At 39.8% G+C, this 22107-nt stretch overlaps 1 protein-coding gene across 2 annotated transcripts in view; it reads right to left on the bottom strand.

Moving 5' to 3' along the window:
• LOC117385172 (interleukin-1 receptor accessory protein-like 1) overlaps positions 1 to 22107 on the bottom strand; it is a 309308-nt gene that overhangs the window by 88739 nt on the left and 198462 nt on the right. For both annotated transcript variants that reach the window (XR_008649013.1, XM_033982445.2), the window contains one exon: positions 19077 to 19151. Coding sequence is in view for 1 of the 2 variants with exons in the window: in XM_033982445.2 (XP_033838336.2) it covers positions 19077 to 19151 (75 nt within the window). In the remaining variant the exon portion in view is untranslated. The remainder of the gene's footprint in view (positions 1 to 19076; positions 19152 to 22107) is intronic.

Here is a 22107-nt window from a genome sequence, read left to right on the forward strand (position 1 = left end):
AACATTAGAAGCAGCATTAGGGGTAGTAGTAGCAGCAGCACCAACAGTATAGGTAGTAGTAGTAGTAGTAATGATAGTAGCAGTAGTAGTAGTAGTAGCAGCAGCAGTAATAGTAGTAGTAGTAGTAGTAGTAGTAGCAGTAGTAGTAGTAGCAGTAGTAATAGTAGTAGTAGTAATAGTAGTAGTAGCAGTAGTAGTAAGTAGTAAGGTTTATGTGCTTTCAAAATGGTAGACACAGTGGTCCCCTGACAGGAGTGTGTGTGTGAGTTGTGTTATGTGTGTGAGTTGTTATGTGTGTGAGGTGTTGTGTTATGTGTGAGTTCTGTTATGTGTGTGAGTTGTTATGTGTGTGAGGTGTTGTGTTATGTGTGAGTTGTGTTATGTGTGTGAGTTGTTATGTGTGTGAGGTGTTGTGTTATGTGTGAGTTGTGTTATGTGTGTGAGTTGTTATGTGTGTGAGGTGTTGTGTTATGTGTGAGTTGTGTTATGTGTGTGAGTTGTTATGTGTGTGAGGTGTTGTGTTATGTGTGAGTTCTGTTATGTGTGTGAGTTGTTATGTGTGTGAGGTGTTGTGTTATGTGTGAGTTGTGTTATGTGTGTGAGTTGTTATGTGTGTGAGGTGTTGTGTTATGTGTGAGTTGTGTTATGTGTGTGAGTTGTTATGTGTGTGAGGTGTTGTGTTATGTGTGAGTTGTGTTATGTGTGTGAGTTGTTATGTGTGTGAGGAGTTGTGTTGTGGTGAGTGTATCAGGAGTACTTGTGCACGGGGAGGCTACACCTGGGCTCTGTCTGTGTACACGGTGTGGTGGAAGTTGAAGCTGGTTTCACTGAGGGGCACTTAGCCCCTTGTACATGTGTTTGTCTGGTGTACTGCAGAAGCCCCTCTACACACACAGTACTGTTTGACATCAAACCTACAACACCTGCACAGGAAGAGGACCATTTCAACGGGACTATACCCATAATGCACCACGTGGAGGTGGGGTTGGATTTACACTACATACTCCACCTGGCACAGGGAAGGGGAGGGGAGGTAAGGTAAAGAAAGGTAAGATAAGGAAAGGGGAGGTAAGGGAAGGGAAGATAAAATAAGGGAAGTTCAGGTCAGGTTAGGGAAGGTAAGGAAAGGGAAGGAGGTGGGATTCTCTGCAAACATCATGCTGGAGTCAACTGTGAGGCACAGCTTTTTATCTCACTAGGTTTCTCTGGGCTAAATAAAAGTAGCAGCAGTAGGAGTAGTAATAACTGTAGTAGTAAGAGCACTTGTAGTAGTGGTAAGTAGAAGTAGTAGAGTATATTAAGGGTATGGTAGCACAAGCAATTCCTATTTGAATATGATATTTTTGGTGTATAAATGTCACTCATTGCCTCTGCCAAACAAAAAAGCATAAAAAATTGTTAGTTCATTATGTTACACTACAAACATTTTTTTGCTCTACTATGAAGGGGCCACCATAGTCTCCTCTACTAATGTGAAACACTGTGGTAGTAGTAACAGCAGTGGTAGTAGTTGTAGTTTCGAGTTATTCTCCCACACTGACTGTAGACAGCAGATTAAAATGCTATTATTTTGTAAACCTGACCACATTTCCAAACTGGAATTAAAAGTACAAGTGCAAATATGTCCCATTATTTACAGACTGAAGTCACGTTGCGTTTGAGTTATTGGCTCGTTCATTCTGTTTACATTACATCGGCAGAATACATAAACATCATCTGAAATACTGTCAAACATTTAAAGTAGTCCTTTTTAAACCGTGTTTTTCCAGACGCTTATTCAGACGAGATGGAAATAATAATCATGCACTCCAATATCATCCTGATTTATTTCAATTAGAACTTGTCCAAATCTCTGAGAGCTCAAAGTAAACAGATGTAGAGACATGTTTGTGGAACAGAACTTTACTCATAGCTTCAAACAAATAACATGAAGAAACTAGAACCAACCGAGAACTAAACCAGGTCTAAAAAATGAAATATCACAGAAGACTTAACCAAGACTACACAAAAGCAGAATTTAACCAAGATTTAACCATGACTAAATGAATCTGGTGTTAACAAAGCTTTGGGAGGACTAAACCAGGACTAAACCAGGACTAAACCAGAACTAAACCAGGACTAAACCAGGACTAAACCAGGACTAAACCAGGACTAAACCAGGACTAAACCAGGACTAAATTAATCTGGTGTTAACAAAGCTTTGGGAGGACTAAACCAGGACTCAACCAGGTCTCAACCAGGACTAAACCAGGACTAAACCAGGACTAAATTAATCTGGTGTTAACAAAGCTTTGGGAGGACTAAACCAGAACTAAACAGGACTAAACCAGGACTAAACCAGGGCTAAACCAGGGCTAAACCAGGGCTAAACGAGGACTTAACCAGGACTTAACCAGGACTAAACCAGGACTAAACCAGGGCTAAACCAGGACTAAACCAGGGCTAAACCAGGACTTAACCAGGACTTAACCAGGACTAAACCAGGGCTAAACCAGGACTAAACCAGGGCTAAACCAGGGCTAAACCAGGACTAAACCAGGTCTCAACCAGGACTAAACCAGGACTAAACTATGACTAATCCAGGACTAAACCAGAGCTAAACTACAGCAACAAGTAACTCACCGATTTATAAAGTTTCAGAAACAGATTGTGGTCATTCGTTACCACAAAGCTAATTAAAAGTCTCTGATTGGGCGTAACGTTTTAATAGGTTTACAAAAGCACCTAATGTTGCAAAGTAAAAACACTGTATTAAACCTCCTCTAGATGCGCTTCCGTTTTGTTTCCATGTGCTGGTATTTTTCGCTCTGTTCTTTGCTTGTCACTGAATTGGTGCCATAAACAGCGGAATGCCAAATTATCCGGAAAACTGCGGCCAGAATTCCCAGATAATTGTTTTATTGTGGCGATTCCATTTGTGCTCCGCGCTTGCAGGTTTGGAGTGAACCGACGCGGATTGTGCCAGAGTTTTTGGCTGATCTCAAAATGGAGGCCTTTTTGTTCTTTTACTGGAAAAATAAAACCGATTATTGACTACAAAACTGAAGAACCATTATGATCAATCGCATTATACATAAGCTTTGGAAATTGGTACATGGTGGAAATATTGAGAATAGTTATAGGTCCTATCTTACACAAAACTGACTCTTGGGAGCTTTAAATCATGTTATAATGCTCCAAATGCTCTGTTCCACCTTGTGATGTCATGAAGTGGTAGTTTTCAAGTTAACAGCTCTTTTTACCTTTAGTTCAGTAGAGACGGACAATTCCAGGGCTGAAATGATCAAAATGATTCTGGTGAAGATGTACAGAGTTTAAAACACAATGGAGCACTTCCTGTATTACCAGATGACATCACAAGGTGGAACATAGCGTTTTCTGTTTGAGAGAAGAGCTCGGCCTAACTATACTAGGTTGAATAATAACAAGAATAATATGGACCCGTTAGCGAATCCAAATAGTGTAGAAGCAGTAGCAGTAGTAGTAGAAGTCGTAAAAACTTGCAAATACTACTTTTGCAGACAACAACTGCAGTCCTTAAAGGTTCGCTGCGTAACTTTTCTGGTGGCTGGTAGGGCTTATGCTTGTATTTATGGAGATTTTATTGCTTTGTCTATAGAATGATCCACAGTATTGCATCAAATATATCATTATCGATTAATGACATCGTTATACTGCTCAAAAATACCTTGAAATACCTGCATTGCTACTGTCAGCGGGGTTGCCTTTCCACAGATCTGACCTGTAACTTGGCCTGGTAAAGCAATGGGACTTTCTGAAATATAAAACTATAAAAAATCGTACAAAAATGTAATAATATCGGTTAGTCTAATCCAAATTCAACATAGTTCTGTCTGTATTTACACTGCTAACTTCACTGCTACTAACTACTTAGCGGTAATGAATAGTACTGAGGTGCTTTTGGATTATTTTTTTTGTCTCAGAGAGTGAGAGGGGTGACGGTATTTCAATGTAAAAAGAATTAGAGCCAGAGTCGATGTACCGGATGCGCGCCCATAATCACTTTGTATGTGGAACGCGGCGGCTAGCAGGTTAGCTACGTCCATTTATATATATACAGTCTATGGATTAAACATTAGTGATCTCCACCTGACGCCGGAGTTATTTTAAAGAGTATAGATTGCTTGGATTCCGCCTTAACGCTGCAATATGTGGACATCTGGTTTACCTTTGACCTTCTTAAATCATTAAAACGCGTCCCTGGAGGTGTTTGTGAAAATAGACTTCATTATTAAGCCTCGTGCCTGGAACATTTACTGATATCGACAGTTTAAATGATGTGAAATTTATGAAGTAGTGAAAACACGATGCTCTTACTAATGTCGTCGTCTATTAGCAGGCGAAATCACTCATGTCAACGTACGGCCGACGCCAGCGTGGGGTTTAGAGGTGCATGCTGGGATTGCGTGACGACGGCTGCAGGAGCTCTGTGGTCTAACCTTGTAACTGAATGGACTCACATATGTTACACTGGAGTGAACGGCCTCTGCTGCTGCTTCTGTTTAACATTTCAAACTCAAGGACTCAGCTCTCTCTCAATCTCTCCATCCCCTTTCTCTTTCTATCTCCATGTCGTTCTCTCAAACTCTCTCCCTGTTTCTATCAATCTTTCCCCCTCCCTCCCTGTCCCACCAGCTCTCTCCCTCCCTCTCTCGCAGCTCTCTCTTCCCCTCTCTCCATCGCCTTCTCACTCCCTCCCCTCTATTCCAGCTCGCTCCCTCCCTCTCACCAGCTCTCTTTCCCTCTCTCCATCTCCTTCTCACTCTCTCCCTCTCCCCCAGCTCTCTCTTTCCTTCTCTCCATCGCCTTGTCTTTCCCTCCCTCTCCCCAGCTCTCTGTTTCCTTCTCTCCATCTCCTTGTCTTTCCCTCCCTCCCTCTCCCCAGCTCTCTCTTTCCCTCTCCCCATCTCCTTCTCACTCCCTCCCAGCTCTCTCGTTCCTTCTCTCCATCTCCTTCTCACTCCCTCCCAGTTTTCTCTTTCCTTCTCTCCATCTCCTTCTCTTTCCCTCCCTCCCTCTCCCCCAGCTCTCTCTTTCCCTCTCCCCAACTCCTTCTCCCTCCCTCCCTCCCTCTCCCCAGCTCTCTTTCCTTCTCTCCATCTCCTTCTCACTCCCTCCCAGCTCTCTCTTTCCTTTTCTCCATCTCCTTCTCACTCCCCCCTCTCTCCCAGCTCTCTCTTTCCTTCTCTTTCCCTCCCTTCCTCTCCCCAGCTCTCTCTGTCCCTCTCTCCATCTCCCTCTCTCTTCCTCCTCCTTCTGTCTTTCCCTTCTGCTCTCTCTCTCTTTCTTTTCTTCTCTCCACCCCCCTCACTCCTCCCCTCTCTCCCTCTCCCTGTCTTCTCTGGATGCATAAATCAAACTAATTTTGTTTCACTTAGACCAAACTGTGGAACAAAATGAAAAATATTCTTCAAAATGGCTTCCACTTAACAAGGGCAATCCTCAATCAGGAGTGGAAGGAGCAATTTGGTATAAATTTGACACCTCAGAATAATTTTATACAATTAGCTACTACTACTACCACTACTACTACCACTACTACTACTACTACTACTACTTGTACTTTAAACAAATCCCAGTAAAACTATAATAGAAACCTGTACCTGGCTGCTCTATCATAATGAGGTATCTCCGTGCTCTTTTAATCTATTGGTGTAATTAAAGTCAAATTAACATTTAATTACTTTTTGACGAGTTTTAACCAATGTGCATCGGCGCTACTTCTACTCTTACTTCTGCCACTACTATTAGTACTACTAGGCAACTAAGATGACTACTACTGTCTACAGCAACTATTAGCTACTATTATTATAACTAGCCTAGCATACGTTTACTCCTGCTAGTACTACTACTACTACTACTGCTGCTGCTGCTATTATAGTCTACAACAACTACTAGCTGTTACTATTATTACTAGCCTAGCATAGATTTACTGCTGCTGCTGCTACTACTACTACTACTACTACTACTACTACTACTACTACTACTACTACTACTACTACTATTATCATCTAAAACTACTAGCTACTACTATTACAACTAGCCGAGAATACTTTTACTCCCACTACTACTACTACTACTGCTGCTGCTGCTGCTGCTGCTGCTGCTGCTATTATAGTCTACAACAACTACTAGCTACTACTGTCATAACTAGCCTGGCATACTTTTCACTCCTGCTACTACTACTACTACTACTATTATTATAGTCTTCAACAACTACTAGCTGCTACTATTATAACTAGCCTAGCATAGATTTACTGCTGCTAATACAACTTTTAGCACTACTACTAGCCTGCTCCTACCAACAGACGTAACTAGCTACTACCTATTACTTTGTACCTTCTACTTCATGCCGTCGTGATGTGCTACTTTGCGATGTGTGTTTTAATTTCTCCTTCAAAACCAATTTTCCCCATAAAACCTGTTTGACATCTTGGAGTGTCACTCGTTTGAAAACATGATTATTTCTGTCTCTCAAAGTGTCACATTTCGCAGATGCCAAAACTGACAAGCTAGTTTTAAGCACTCCACTCTCTCCTGCCAATAGCAAAAGTACCCCCATGTTTTACAAGCTAACCCCGCTAATTTGAGCAGTTTTCATGCACCACTACTTCGAAATGTCAAAGTTCGAAAGTGCCGAGGCAAAATCACTAGAAAAATCCAATTTAGCGATCCAAAATGTGTTGAATTTGAGAATTTGGCAAGCTTAAGGCGAAAAGACCTATTTTAGCTTTGCATGCTAGCTAACAAGATTATGAATTTAGTTTAAGTTTAAGTTTGTACCAATCCTTGCTGGACAGTATCAAAATATCATGGGGAATATATATTTTTGTTGGTATTTGCAGTTCCAGTTGACTGAATAGCTTGTTGACATTGGCAGTTGAAGCGTGCACGGATTAGCGTAATTAGCCTATTTCACGGTGGTAGCAGGTGGTGCAGATTTGTAGCGCGTATGCTAACCTATCATCAGTGCGCAGCCTCTCTGTCCTCCGGGAGCATAGGGGGCGCTGCCAAGTCAAACCCTTCAGGACTACAGATGTGTGTGTATTGTTCGAACTTGTGTGTCCCAGCTTAAAAGAGCCAAAGCTCCAGGAAGAGTAAGAAGAGAGAGGGATTCTGGGTAATGTAGTTTTTTATATAGGTGTTTTTGGTGATTGAACGTAATCTAAAAGTTATGCATAGAAATCTGAATTATTAGCATACAAGTTGGTGGTGGGATTGCTGGTCCAAGCCAAAAAGCATCGACTTAACCATTGCAAGATAGGGTCAAATTATTCCTTTCTATTTCTTTCTATTACCTAGCATTATATACGAACATAAATTTTGCTAATTGATTGAATTAGTTGTTTACATCGCAGAAGGTCTGAGAAAATGTGATTTTTGTTACTCAGTTTTGACACAGATGTAGCCTAGCTTGATCCTGATTGACTGATGAAGTGTATTTACCGTATATTCCGGACTTTAAGTTGAACTTTTTTTTTGTTTTTCACAGTTTAGCCAGGGGGTGCGACTTAGATATGACTTATATGTGGAATATAAGTCGCATCTGAGTATATAATTTCACATCTTCGTTACGGTCACAATGACAACCCGACACACGCATTTTTTCTTCATTATTATGCATTTTTTGACTTATACTCCAGAGCGACTTATAGTCTGGAAAAAACAGTACATAAAAAATACAAAATTTTACACATTTCTCCGTGTCATTTTGATTTTAATTTCTGTTTTGTTTGAGTCATATAATCTAACAAGCTAACCAGCAAAAAAGCTAACAACAACAACAACTAGCATGCTAACACACTCTTCCTGATTATTAGACAATACAACATGTTTTAATTAGATGTATATTTTTGACATATTTTGACCTCAAGAGCTACTTATACAATACATCTGTACTGGTGCAAAACAAATTTGGCTTAAATACATGGGAAAAATTGGGTTCAGCAACTTAATTGTTTGCACTCTGTATATGATTGTAAAAAGTGAGTAATACAGAAATAACTACATTTTGTTGCACACTTTTTTCAGTAGTCACCACCCTCTCCCTGTCCCCAAACTTATTTTGACCTCAAGAGCTGCTTGACTATATCTATACTGAGGCAAAACACATTTTGGGGGGAAGAAATCGGGCAAATCCAGGCAGTAAATACAAAAATAAATCCATTTGTTGCGTACTTTTTCCTGAGTAGCAAAGTCCCCACCCTCTCCCCTGTCCTCCTGCTCCTGTTGGCAGCCCCTGCGTTGCCAGGTTGAGCTAATTGCCCTCTCTGGTTGCCATGTCTGCTTCCTTCTGCTCCAGTTTGGCGCAGGATGAGAGCTCTCGGTCCAGGCCCGGAGCATGACCTGGCCCGGTCACAGTGCCCCCTGCAGGTCTCAGTGGTGCATGATAACCCCACAGGCCAGATACTGACTGGACACTGCATTCAGCTGTGGCCAAAGAGAGAAGCACAGCCAGCATTTGAGGACAGACAGGGAGGGACAGTGACTTTGGGCTTTTGAAGGAAGCAAGTCAAAATACACTTCACAATGATAAAAAAGTTGTGTTTTGTAGTTGCAGTAGTAGTAGTAGTAGTAGTAGTTATATTAGTGAGGCATTAGCACTATAGCCTAATGCTGGTTTTTACTAATGACAAGTCACATTTTCACTCATTTGAAAGAGAGAAGTCCTGTACTAATATACTTCTCAATCTAATGATAATTTGAATAGTAGTATAGTAGTAGTAGTAGTTGTTGTAGGACTAGTCTAATGCTGTTTTTTACTTGTGGCAAGTTACATTTTCACTGAGGTAGTAGTAGTAGTAGTAGTAGTTACAGTAGTAGCAGTAGTAGCAGTGGCAGTGGCAGGACCTGTAGTAGTAGCAGTAGTAGTAGTAGTAGTAGCAGTACTAGTAGTAATAGTTATAGTAGTAGTAGTAATAGTAGTAGTTGTGGTAGCACTAGTATAATATTGTTTTTTACTAGTGGCAAGTTACATTTTCAGTCTAGTAGTAGTAGTAGTTATAGTAGTAGTAGCAGTAGCAGTGGTAGTAGTAATAGTAGTAGCAGTAGTAATAGTAGTAGTAGTTGTAGTAGTAGCTGTAGTTGTAGTAGTAGTAGTTGTAGTAGTAGCTGTAGTTGTAGTAGTAGTAGTAGCTGTAGTTGTAGTAGTAGTAGTTGTAGTAGTAGCTGTAGTTGTAGTAGTAGTAGTTGTAGTAGTAGCTGTAGTTGTAGTAGTAGTAGTAGCTGTAGTAGTAGTAGTAGTTGTAGCACTAGTCTAATGCTGTTTTTTACTAGTGGCAAGTTCCATTTTGACTCTTACTATAAACTATTTCCAATTGGATTTTCTGCTTGTATTTTACAGTAATTCATCATGATTGGAAAATTGGTAACATTTGTAAAGGTCAGTGAGTAAATGGTTAGCTTCAAGCAATAAACCAGTGATATCCTCTGCTATAAAAACAAATATATTGTGAAAAAAATGAATTTGTTCTAAAAGTCAAACAGATACTTGAACATAACGCCCATCAGTGTGATCCAGACCATGTTACACACACAATACTGTATATTTGAAGGGGACAGATCACACAAAATCCACTTTAAAGGGCTCTCAAAAAAAAAAAAATCAGCTTGAACTCATGACGCATTACCCATGATGCAACAGCTGTGCCTGTGGGGTGAGTACACTGTCGGTCGGTACACGGGCTGCTGTGGAGGAGTGACTCATGGTTTACTGCGCTGGTCTGCGGTAAACATATCCTGCAATTTCCAATCTCGCGTTTAAACACCAAACTGTTTATATTGCGTACATACTAAAAGTTGGTCCGATGAATTACGTTTAAAACAACATAAAAACAGGGACGATGCTTTTAGGAATAACGAGCCGTGGCCGTGGCAGTGGCGCTCGCATTAATGAGGCTACTTACCTTTTAAGTTTCGGTTTCTGCGTTGCCGTGCTCCAAGCGTGATATATTTTACCGCACGACTATAAACTTTTCGTAGTCCATGACAAACTTATTCTGAAAGGGCAATCAATATTTTATTTTGACACCATGTCCCTGTTTCCTGTGCTTCCTGCTTAAGTCTGGAGACGCTCCGCTGATGCTGAAAAATGAGAACTTTGAGTGACGTGTATCGTGATTATGACACGGCTGTGGTCGACTGTTTGAGCGTTTCATAATAATAAAGGAGTTGGATGTGTGTACGCCGCACTTACACACTGTTACTGCTCTGTACTGGAATTCAGGAGTATCTATTATCTTTTTTAATGAGCTTTTTATTAAAGGTTTAAATGGGTAAAACAAAAATAAATAAATAATAATAACAATAATAATGACGACGATGATGACAATAACAATAATGATGACAATAACAACAACGACAATATCAATAATGACAATAACGACAATAACGGCAACAATAATGACAATAATGACAACGACAATAACGGCAATAACAATAATGACTATAATGACAATAACAATAACGACAATAACAATAACAACAATAATGAAAAAGACAATAACGACAACAACAATTATAATAGTAATAATAATAATAATTAATAAATCAATAAATATTCACCTGTTTGTCAGGTCACATCCCATGTCAAGTCAAGTGAAGTGTCCACTTTCCCTCTAAGTTCAAATTTTATTTTTTCTCATTGGATTTGTTTCATCATGTCATACAATAGATTAATGTAAATTGGAGTTGTTTTTTTGTTTTTTGTTTTTTTTCCAATTCAATGGGAGTATCTAATATCTTATAACAGTTCAGAGTGCAAGTCACAAGGTGGAAGAAAGTACATCAGCAGTTCATGGCCTAAAAAGCAGAATTAATCCAAAAATCCAAAAATCAATTTAACATTACAGTTATGACACAATATATTGACAAAAATACAGTACAAAAAGCAGTGGGTGGTACATTGTCTCTGAACCGTATGCTTTTCACAGTCTAATATTTAATTTTAGTCAAAGATAATCCACAACATGGCACGCTCCCACCGAAGGGATAAACCAATGAATACACAGCTTTATATAGCCTCCTTGTGAAACCCAAATATACCAGCCAGTTATAGTAGGCCCCTCGCTCCCTCTCTCTTATTCTCCTTCTCTCCATCTCTCTTTCTCCCTTGTCTTATGATTAATAGTGCTTCTGCATAAGGGAGCGATGCTGGCACAGAAAGAAGCTATATATCTAAATGCGCTAGAGCCGAGACGATATTTTCAACCTTTTTTTAGTTTTTGGAGATAAAATTCAATGTAAAAGTTTGAGAAGAACCAGGGATGCAATTGACTAGGCCGACTATCCGAAGAAATTATCCTCTTTTCTTGCTCCATTGGTCTGTAAAAGACTTGGACAGCATTAGCGTACTTATGTTAAATGGAGATAGGAGCTGGGACAGTACCAAGATGGCCGACGCTGCGGTTGGGATCTGACACAGAGAATATAATATTTTCCACTGGTCTGTACGAGACTTGGACAACATTAAGATACTTATGTTAAATGGAAATAGGAGCTGGGACAGTACCAAGATGGCCGACGCTGTAGCTGGGATCTGACAAAGAGATTATATAATATTTTTCATCAGTCTGTACGAGACTTGGATAGCATTGGCGTACTTATGTTAAACACTAATTGGAGATAGGAGTTGGGACAGTACCAAGATGGCCGACACTGTGGTTGTGATCTGACAGGGAGAGTGTATTTATGAGCAGCGCGGGGTGTGTAAAGGGCAGAGGACAGTTACCCCTCTTGATATAATCATCCATCATGTTTCATTAGCAATATGAAACTGAAACAGGCTGCTCTAAATGTGTAAGCAAATAAATATTCTTTGTTACAATATTAAACAGCAAAGAGCTAACACAAATGCTACTCTCCAGGAAAGTACGGTTGAATTAGCATTTTGTTAGCTTTACATGCTAATGGCAATCCGAGCAACGCTAAGGCTGAATGTCCGTCTGGGCGAAAAAAAAGTCAGGTTGATCGTATTCAACTAGCACGCAAGTATTTACGGGCTTGTCAAGCTGAATCACACGGAAACTGACTGATTTTAAACATTTTTGTGATTCTGAGATGTAGAAATTGTCGCGCGAGCTAAGGTAACCGGCTAACACTAGCAACTTTACACAACAACGGCTTATTTAAGAGCGTTTTATTCATAGTCAGGGATGAAAAGTGCGACAAACTTGCGGTTCTATCTGCTTCTTTCAGTCGTGTCATGTCCAGTTAAAGACTTGTCGCCGTGCTGTTGTTTCTCCGACTCTCGCAATGCATTGTGGTCTATCTTTTACATATTTGAATAAAAGTACAGTACAGATATATTGTATAAGCAGCTCTTGAGGTCGAAATAGGTCCGCCGTGTAATATCCACATCTAATTACGAAGCGTTTTATTGTCCGATAATCAGGAAGAGCACTATTAGCATGCTAGTTGTCCTTAGCATTAGACTGACACGAAGTCCGCTCTGGCCTCAATAGAAGTTACGAAGATTTTGTTTTTCTTTCTGCTAAACGGACTTCTGGCCTGATAAATGAAATATACGTCAGTGTTGTTGCGATCCCAGACAAATGAATACAAATAAAAAACTTTAAATATTGAAAGTTGTGCAAACAGACAGATAAATACGACGCAGGTTCAGCTATAGTACAAAAAAGTATCACGGAACGCCATTAAAGATTCATGTCAAGCAAAGGTTAGTCCGAGTTTAGAGCGAAAATCATTGACATTTCGTGGGTTGTCATGGCGCCGGGTTAGTAATGACTCAAAACATTAAAAATCTCATTTGAATTTGAGATTTATGTAACGACTTTGAAATTTTGAGACGAGGGTGCGACACAGTGAGTTCGTTTATACACGGGTGATGTTAGCGAGATGGGGGAAGTATTTGAAAGGCTATAAATGACACTGAATAAATCATGATGTAATTAAATAATAAGAACTCAACATGGGGTTTACTGCAGGTTTGTCCAAGGTTATGATTTAAAATGGCTGGATAATGTATATTTTAGCTTGAGCCTTATTACATAGATTCACATAGTACAGCTGCCATCTTTAAAAAGACTGCAAACATTTGGAGTTTTTCATAGCGCAGAGGTTGTGTTATACTGCAATACTAGACCACAGGGTTTTGGTTTTGATTCAGTAAAAAGTGAATAATCATGGCATATTCTACCACCATTTTCCATTTAAACACTACTACTACTACTACTAATACTGCTACTGCTACTACTACTACTACTACTACTAATACTGCTGCTGCTGCTGCTACTGCTACTACTACTACTACTACTACTACTACTACTACTACTACTACTACTACTACTACTACTACTACTAATGCTGCTACTGCTACTACTACTACTACTACTACTACTACTACTAATGCTGCTACTGCTACTACTACTACTACTACTACTACTGCTGCTACTGCTACTGCTGCTGCTGCTACTACTACTACTACTAATGCTGCTACTGCTGCTACTGCTACTACTGCTACTGCTACTACTACTACTACTACTGCTGCTACTGCTACTACTACTGCTACTGCTGCTGCTACTACTACTACTACTACTGCTGCTGCTGCTGCTACTACTACTACTACTACTACTACTGCTGCTGCTACTGCTACTACTGCTACTACTACTACTACTACTAATGCTGCTACTGCTACTACTACTACTACTACTGATACTACTGCTGCTGCTGCTACTGCTACTACTACTGCTACTACTGTTACTGCTACTACTGCTATAGCTACTGCTACTACTACTACTACTACTGCTGCTACTACTGCTACTATTACTTCTATTGCTACTGCTACTACTACTTATACTGCTATTGCTACTACTACTACTAATAGTATTAGTACTAGACTACCACCCCTGAAATAATACAATAAAGATTTCAACCACATCGCTACTACTGCTACTAAACTACTACCACAGCAATAATATAATCATGTTTAACCACACTACTACTAATACTACTACTACTACTACTACTACTATTACTACTTCTGTAAATACATGTTTCTCTTTCTTTTCCCTTTGACATCACAAACAGTTCCCACATTTACAAAAACACCTCCTCAGAACTGAAGAGCAGCTCGTTGCTTATCGTCCCGTGTAGTTTTTAGTGTATTTTCCCACAATGCACCAGGAGCAGCAGTGAGCAGTGATAGGGTGGAAAAGGTTAAACCCAAAGCTGACCCTGTGACCTCCTGTCTGCAGATAAATGGGCGCCTTCCACAGAGGATTCGGCTTCAGGAAATTGTTCAAGTTTACGTGTTTTTGTAGAGGCACAAAACGCCTCTACTGAGATACACTGTTCAAGAAATGATAAAATATACAGCAATAAATGTACTAACTTATCTGGCTCTATACTTTTATCTCTTTCTGCTTTCTCTTTCACTCTCTCTCCTCTCTCTGTCTTTTCCCATGTCTCATTTTCCCTCTCTCTGTGCCTCGCCCTCTCTCTCTTACCCTCTCTTATCTCCCTCTCTATGTCTCCTTCCCTCTCTCACCCTCTTTCTTGTTGCTACTACTATTACTACTACTACTACTACCGCTGCTACTTCTACCACTAATACTACTACTATTACTACTACTGCTGCTACTACTACTACTACAACTATTACTATTACTACTGCTGCCGTTAGTACTACTATTACTACTACTACCGCTGCTACTACTGCTACTTCTACCACTAATACTACTACTATTACTACTACTGCTGCTACTACTACACTACCAGTACAATTATTACTGCTACTACTACTACTATTACTATTACTACTACTACTACTGCTACTGCTACTACTACTACAACTATTACTATTACTACTGCTGCCGTTAGTACTACTACTACTACTACTGCTGCTGCTACTACTACTACTACTGCTACTGCTGCTACTACTACTACTACTGCTGCTACTACTACTACTACAACTATTACTATTGCTGCCATTAGTACTACTATTACTACTACTACAACTACTACTACCACTACAACTATGACTGCTCCTGCCGCTACTGCTACTACCACTACTACTACTACTATTGCTACTACTGCTGCTACTACTAGTACCCGTCCCTCCCACCCCCGTGTACTACACTTGTACTTATAGAGTGCAGTACTTCCAGCCTGCTAAAGTTCCTTCTTTGTAAACACGTCCACTTTGATGAAGGTGTGAGACTGAGCCTCTTTACAAATCCTCATTCTGCAGTTTGCCGTTCGGTTTCACTGTTGCCGTCTTTAATTTGCTTAAGCTCACGTCTTATTTGCTAAACTTGAAACTGGAGAGCTCTGTGTTTTATTTAAGTAACGGCAGGACTAAAGGATTTTGTTCTTGACCATATCCTCTACTCCATGTATACCGCGGCAGCAACACCATCAGCCCCCTCAGCCTCTCCATTTTAAGCAGTTCTTAAGGTAAACTATGTCAGCTTGTTGTGTGCTGTCTGCATCTCATTATAAAGAGTGTTATTGTTATTGTACCATGCTAAGTGTTAGCAAAACTCCGCATTGGTCTCTGAGAGTTGTGAAAAGTGCTTATAAACTCATCTTGGTGAGTAACTAGGATGTTCTGAATGTGTAAGGTGAGTAAGTAAATTAGTTCTGTTTTTCACGTTTTTAAGACGGTACAAATCAGGTCCACCTACTTCCTGTTCCTGTTTGTGAAAGATGGCAACTTGACAAATAAATATAAGCCACAGCTTCTTTGTCTTTTCAACAATATAAATTCAAAATGGCCGCTTACAGTTACAGTAGAGGTTTGAAACACAACACTGGCACAGATGCAGTCCTCTCCTCCCCTTCCTCCCTCGCTCCCTCTTTCCCTCCCCTCCTCCTTTTCTTTTCATGCTACGATAATGCTATCCTCATGGGAAGCTCTTGTACTCCTGTCTATTGGAAAATGGGTCAAACGCGGCTCATTTTGATTGCGGTGCATTTGTAACAGTTTGCGGAAGAAAGAGGTGACCAAAATGGCGGTGAGTCATTCTACCTTAAAATTGTTGGGAGATAATGAGGTGTTTTACAATAGAAAATGGGTACAGTAATGGACACTACTTATGCTCGGCTTTTAAGCAAGAAGAAATCGTCTTTTGAAGGTGTTTAGAGGGATGAAGATGAGTGGTGGTGTAAATATGAGCAGTACTTCACGATAATCTGAAGTATTTGTCCAAATAAAAACGCTGGCTGACCTGAGGCTGTTACGTTATGAATGCAACAATCAAAACAACATTAGCCTATTGACAATAAGGACTCAACAATATAAAGTGAGGTAACTCTGTGGACTGGGTGAATTTTTTGGAGGCGGGTCTAAAACCTGCTTGTCGCTATGGAGATTCTATTGCTTTGCCAAAATGTTCCGCAGTACGGCCTTCTATCTTCGAGGAGGGAAGAAGGAGAGGTCATAAAGGGCAAATTATTCATACTTCACAGTGACATCACGCTGGTGGTGTTTTACATGTATCTCTATGGAAGAATGTTGAGCAGTTACCATGGCGACACAATGTACACTTTAGCAAACGCTGTCAAAAAGTTCTGAGCTTGTCTGAAAACACAGAATCTGTCTTGTCCTGTTTAGGAGTTTGATTTTCAACAAAAAAGTGAGTGGCTAACTGAAAAAAAACTGTTGGCTAATGCTAGCTAGCTTGCGACTGTAATTGTACGTGTGAGGGACTGGTTTAACAGCCCAAATCTCACCTGCTAGTGTAGTTCCAACTAAGGCACCTCTTTCTGGACAGATTGTGTTAAATTAAAGCTCAGATTAAAGTCTGATAGAACTTGAGACAGAGCAGTGCCTCTAGTTAGCAGTTGACATCGCACTCCCAGGGAATGTTGACCTGTGGAGCGGGGAAGTCACTCATAGTATGTAGTTTTAGCAATGAAAACACTCATAATTGAACTAACGCACGATAGATGAGTCTAACGTCACACTATGGAACATTCTAGGCAAAGCAATAACACATGGAGACCCCAGAAAAGTTACATAGTGCGTCTTTAAATAGGAAAATGTCACAGTCTCTTAAGTAAGTCAGATAATTTAGCTTTGCGTGGGACTGAATGTTGACTTTTGATACCAACAAATTGACCATAACGTGATTTAAAGTTGCTATACAGTACAAATATCCCATGATGCTTTGCTCTTCCAATTTAAAGTCCATTTCTCAGACGAGTCAAACCCTACAATACCAGCTACATGTATTCACCACATGCTAATATCTTCACTAATTGTTTATAATTCGCAGTAATTTTCTCGTAATTATTCCGTCTTTGCTTTGCAATCTGACAAGACTCAAAGCTGCCTGCAGATGTTTCAAATTAAAAGGATAAAAAGAGAAATTGGGGCTTTTAATGTGACGGGGCTCGGCAGGAAGTTCGCAAATGAAAAGCGTTTTTATTTTGTCATAAAGCAAAAACGAACCCAATTCAAACCAGTGGAGATAATTAGAGCAAGACGCGCTATGGGGGATCTTTATATCCGTGGACACGTGCTCAGAGACGACAAAAGCCCCGGCAGATAATGAAGACCGACTTCGCAGGTGACCAAAGGGCTGTGAGATCAAAAAGGCTCAAAATATAAACTTCTAAAAATGATTCCTTTTTCGAAAAACAAGCAGGCCACTGAATGTCTGTGAGTAACATAAGAAGACATTTCATAAGTTTGACCTCGCTGTGTCGCCATCGGTGGATTTCAGGGGCAGTTTATTTGATTGTTTACGTTGTACTTTGCCGTGAAATATCCAAAAGTGAAATTCACTAATGTTCACTAACCTGATCATTTCTTCACAAACAGACCTGGAGTTGTGTTTTGTTTCATTCACACACGTTTAACACACAAACCCTGCATGTTTAGACTGAGCTCTTCTCTCAAACGACAAACACTCTGTTCCACCTTGTGATGTCATGTGGTAATACAGGAAGTGCTCCACTGTGTTTTGAAACTCCATACATGATCACTAGGATCATTTGGATGATTTCAGCTCTGGAATTGCCGATCTTTACTGAACTAAAGATAAAAGGAGCTTAGCAAGAGATGAAGTTCAAATCTGTCAAATGGACAAATCGTTGTAGGAGTGAAGACGTTTCGCTGCTCGTCCAAGTCGCTTCAGTTCTGGTCAGATCGCTGGTGGACACTGCCTTATATCTGTCTGAAGGGAGGGGCTAACTACACTGAAACTGTAAACAGCTGTTGTCTCCAGTTTCAGCCTTAAAGACACTATTCAACCTTTAATGGCCCTCCTATTGTTCTCGTTGTTTCTTTTGACATCACAAGGTGGAACAGAGAGTTTTGAAGTTTGGAGAAGTAGACAGACTAATAATAAAGGGTTACTCAGACATGTGTGAATGAAACAAAATGCAACCCCCAGGTCTGTTTGTGAGACAGTAACAGCATTATAACATGGTTTAAAACTCACAAGAGTCAATTTTGTGTAATATAGAACCTGTAATATAAAAACATTGAACAAGATCCAATCAGAAATAAGAGCTTTTCACATGAGGCCTGTCCATTTACTGAAAATGTATGTGTCTTCTACCTGCAGGTTAATGCTCTGGCAACACAGGTTCAGATGTGATTGTGTGTATTTTTTAAGTGTAAGAGCGGGCTACATACAGTTCCTATAAATAACATGTGTACGCCAAATTTGAACAACCGCTGTGCTGCTATAGCTACGATTCAAAAGCTTGCCAACTTTTTCACTGTTGTAAGTGGAAAATTGTAGCATTCAGAAGTAAACGTTTCTCTATTCAGAAAACTATTGTCTGTAAAGTCTAGTTTTCTCTGGTCAAAATACACCTCAAGGTCACATCCATGCAGGCGTTTTCATTAAACAGAACAGTATGGAGAAATACGCCTCCATTATATGAGCATAGACCAATACAGATAATGCAAAAATGACACGTAGTAACCCAGAGTAGGTCCATTCAAACCAAGCATACAGCACCTACACAGAGCTTATCCGCTCACACAGCAGCCCCAGCGTTTCCATGGGAACACTGGTTCAACATAACAAACCTTTTGCCGTCCATTAGCTTAATATCAATAATAAAATACATGGACTCACCTATGGCCAGTTCGATGACTGTCATTTGACCCTCCGCAGGGAACAGGATCTTTGGAGGCTTGTCGGTCTGTGGAGCTGAAACACAAGAAGAATTCAAATTAAAATGGAAATATTTACGACGTAATTCAACAACGTGATCTAATATAGTGCAGCATTTTAATGAGGATGAATGAAACTAGTACTGTATCTGTATATTGAGCGATATATATGACTTTCAGTATCGCTATCACCCAATATGATACAGAATCCTCCATATCAGTATCGATATTAACATTTGATACCATTATTTTATATATTCTGGAAAATACAGACTGGTCTCGGATTGGTGGTTTGGTCTTTTAGATTTTCTTCATAGGCGCTTTATGAGGGATGGGCCGATATGATACAATGTATATGATACAATGTAATGTTCGATACCGATATTTTATAAATGCTCCCCCTTTCTCTGTGTGTCCTTTTTGAGCAGAAAAATGGAAATAGAAGAGTGTTATGTGGCTGTATGGTTCAAAAGTTAAGTATCAGTATCAGAAAACTGCAGTTATCAGCCACAGCAGCAGGCAGATATCAGATATCGGCTCAAAAAAAACAAAAACAACAAAAAACAAAAATCGTATCCGGTCCCTGCACTTTGTCACTCACCTTATGCCTTCCAAACAGCCTAATTATTCACTGTGATTTATAAACGCTTTTCACAACTTTCAGAGGCCGGAGGAATAGTGCTAACCATGACTAGCACGACGCGACCATTAAACACTTTATAATTAGATACGGACGTGTGAATGGAGGTTTTAATGAATTCTGGTTAGTCCTTATTTAGACTTTTTTATTCCTTATTTAGCTTTACTCCTGGTTTACTCCTGGTTTACTCCTGGTTTACTCCTGGTTTACTCCTGGTTTACTCCTGGTTTACTCCCGGTGTAGTCCTGGTTTAGTCCTGGTTTAGTCCTGGTTTAGTCCAGCTTCAGCCCTGGTTCAGTCCTCTTTTAGTCCTGATTTAACGCTGAAGTCAAACATACACATATATTTACAGCACCTCCCTAAAACATGGACTAAATGTTTGCATAATGAGCAGTGGATGTGGAGTTGTTTTTCACACCTGTTTGACTGGTTTGTTTTGTTTCCTGGAGGTCAAATTGAGATTCAGAACTCTCCTCCATATTTATACTCTTTACACAACACGTTTTGTCTTAAAGGTGCAGTGCTTTATTCAAAACACAAAATATGCAAACATTATGTAGAATAAAGTTAGTCTGAATTCCCAACGAAGGGAGAGAAAGAGATAAATACAACCACTACCACTGCTACTGCTACTACTGCTACTACTACTGCTACTACTAATAGTACTACTACCACTGCCACTACTACTGCTACTGCTACTGCTACTAATACTACTACTACTACTGCTACTACTACTGCTACTACTACTGCCACTACTACTGCTACTACTACTATTGCTACTGCCACTATTACTACTACTGCTACCAATGCTACTGCTACTGCTACTACTACTGCCACTATTACTACTACTGCCACTACTACTACTACTGCTACTGCTACTACTACTGCTACTACTACTGCTACTACTACTGCCACTACTACTGCCACTATTACTACTAATGCCACTACTACTACTACTACTACTACTGCTGCTGCTAGTACTGCTACTGCTACTACTGCTGCTGCTAGTGCTACTACTACTACTGATAGTACTACTACCACTACTACTGCCACTACTGCTACTATTGCTACTACTACTATTTCTATTACTTCTATTACTTCAACTACTACTACAACTACTACAACTAAAACAAAAGAGTTATTCAAGTTAAAGTACAAACTGCAGAGTGCAAAAATACCCAGATTATTATTCAAACATATGGCATTTCTGGTCCACGATGTATATTTTGGTTGACACTTTCACATTAACATTAGCATTAGCATTATTCCATGCACTTTCCAGCAGTGAATACCTAAAACACTTGGGATATGGTACAATAACAATACAAAACATCTGTGCAGATATGTTTGATTAGCGTAGTATTTCACATCTGCGTCTCCCTGTCACGCACAAACTGATCAGGACTGTCGCTTTGTCTGTTTTGCCAATATCTGTCCGTCGTTTGAACCGCAATCACCCACAAACAGACTGTAAAGGTCTTCAACGCAACATCATACACACACTAATACGGAGCAGCGCGTTTCTACTGTTGTAATCTACCTCATTAAAACCAAATAAGCTACTCAACCACATCTAATTAGCAGTATAACGCCACTACAATAACGACCTTTTTACGCCATGAAATATGATACTAGATACTATACGGTTTCATTAATGCCACGAGAGAGAAAAAAAATAGGCTATAAGCGGGATTTTAAATGGAAAACTAACAAGGATGCACAAATTATTTCTGCTAGGGTTGTTCCGATAGCGGTGATGTTTTTAATATGAGAGCGGGATTTGAACCGGCCACCTTCGGATCAGCGGACAAACATGTAATCTGTAATCGCCTGGATAGCAACGTTAGCTGTTTTAACAGGAACAGAGCAGAGTTAAGACGATTTGCCCAGTGCAGACCAAGTGCATTTATTTTCCGACACCAAAAATATTTACAAAAACAGTAAAATTTAAAGTTAGCACCCTCACTTTTAGCAGACTGAGGCTTGCTCCTTTTATAGAGCACCTCCCTAATTGGTTGAGCCCATTCTGGAGTACAGGTAAGTTTCCACACAACAATAATATCGCTAAAAGTTAGCGCTAACAAAACAGTGTAAATCATTATTCAATCAAATCGCTTGTTAAAACTAGAGCTCTACATTAAATTATCTGTTTTAACTGAAAAACCAAACAAGATACAACAAGATAAAATATTTGGACACCCCTCCTAATCAGCACACAATGGTCTGCCCTGGAATCTTCTTAACCCTTTAATGACTGAGCAAATTATAGACTAGAGTAGCTCGCCTAGACTTTTATTCTTTTAAGCCTTAAAAATCATCAGTAGTCATCAGAAGTATCAGAATGTACTACCTT

Source organism: Periophthalmus magnuspinnatus, chromosome 2, assembly GCF_009829125.3.
Source record: "Periophthalmus magnuspinnatus isolate fPerMag1 chromosome 2, fPerMag1.2.pri, whole genome shotgun sequence".
Lineage (NCBI taxonomy): Eukaryota > Metazoa > Chordata > Actinopteri > Gobiiformes > Gobiidae > Periophthalmus > Periophthalmus magnuspinnatus.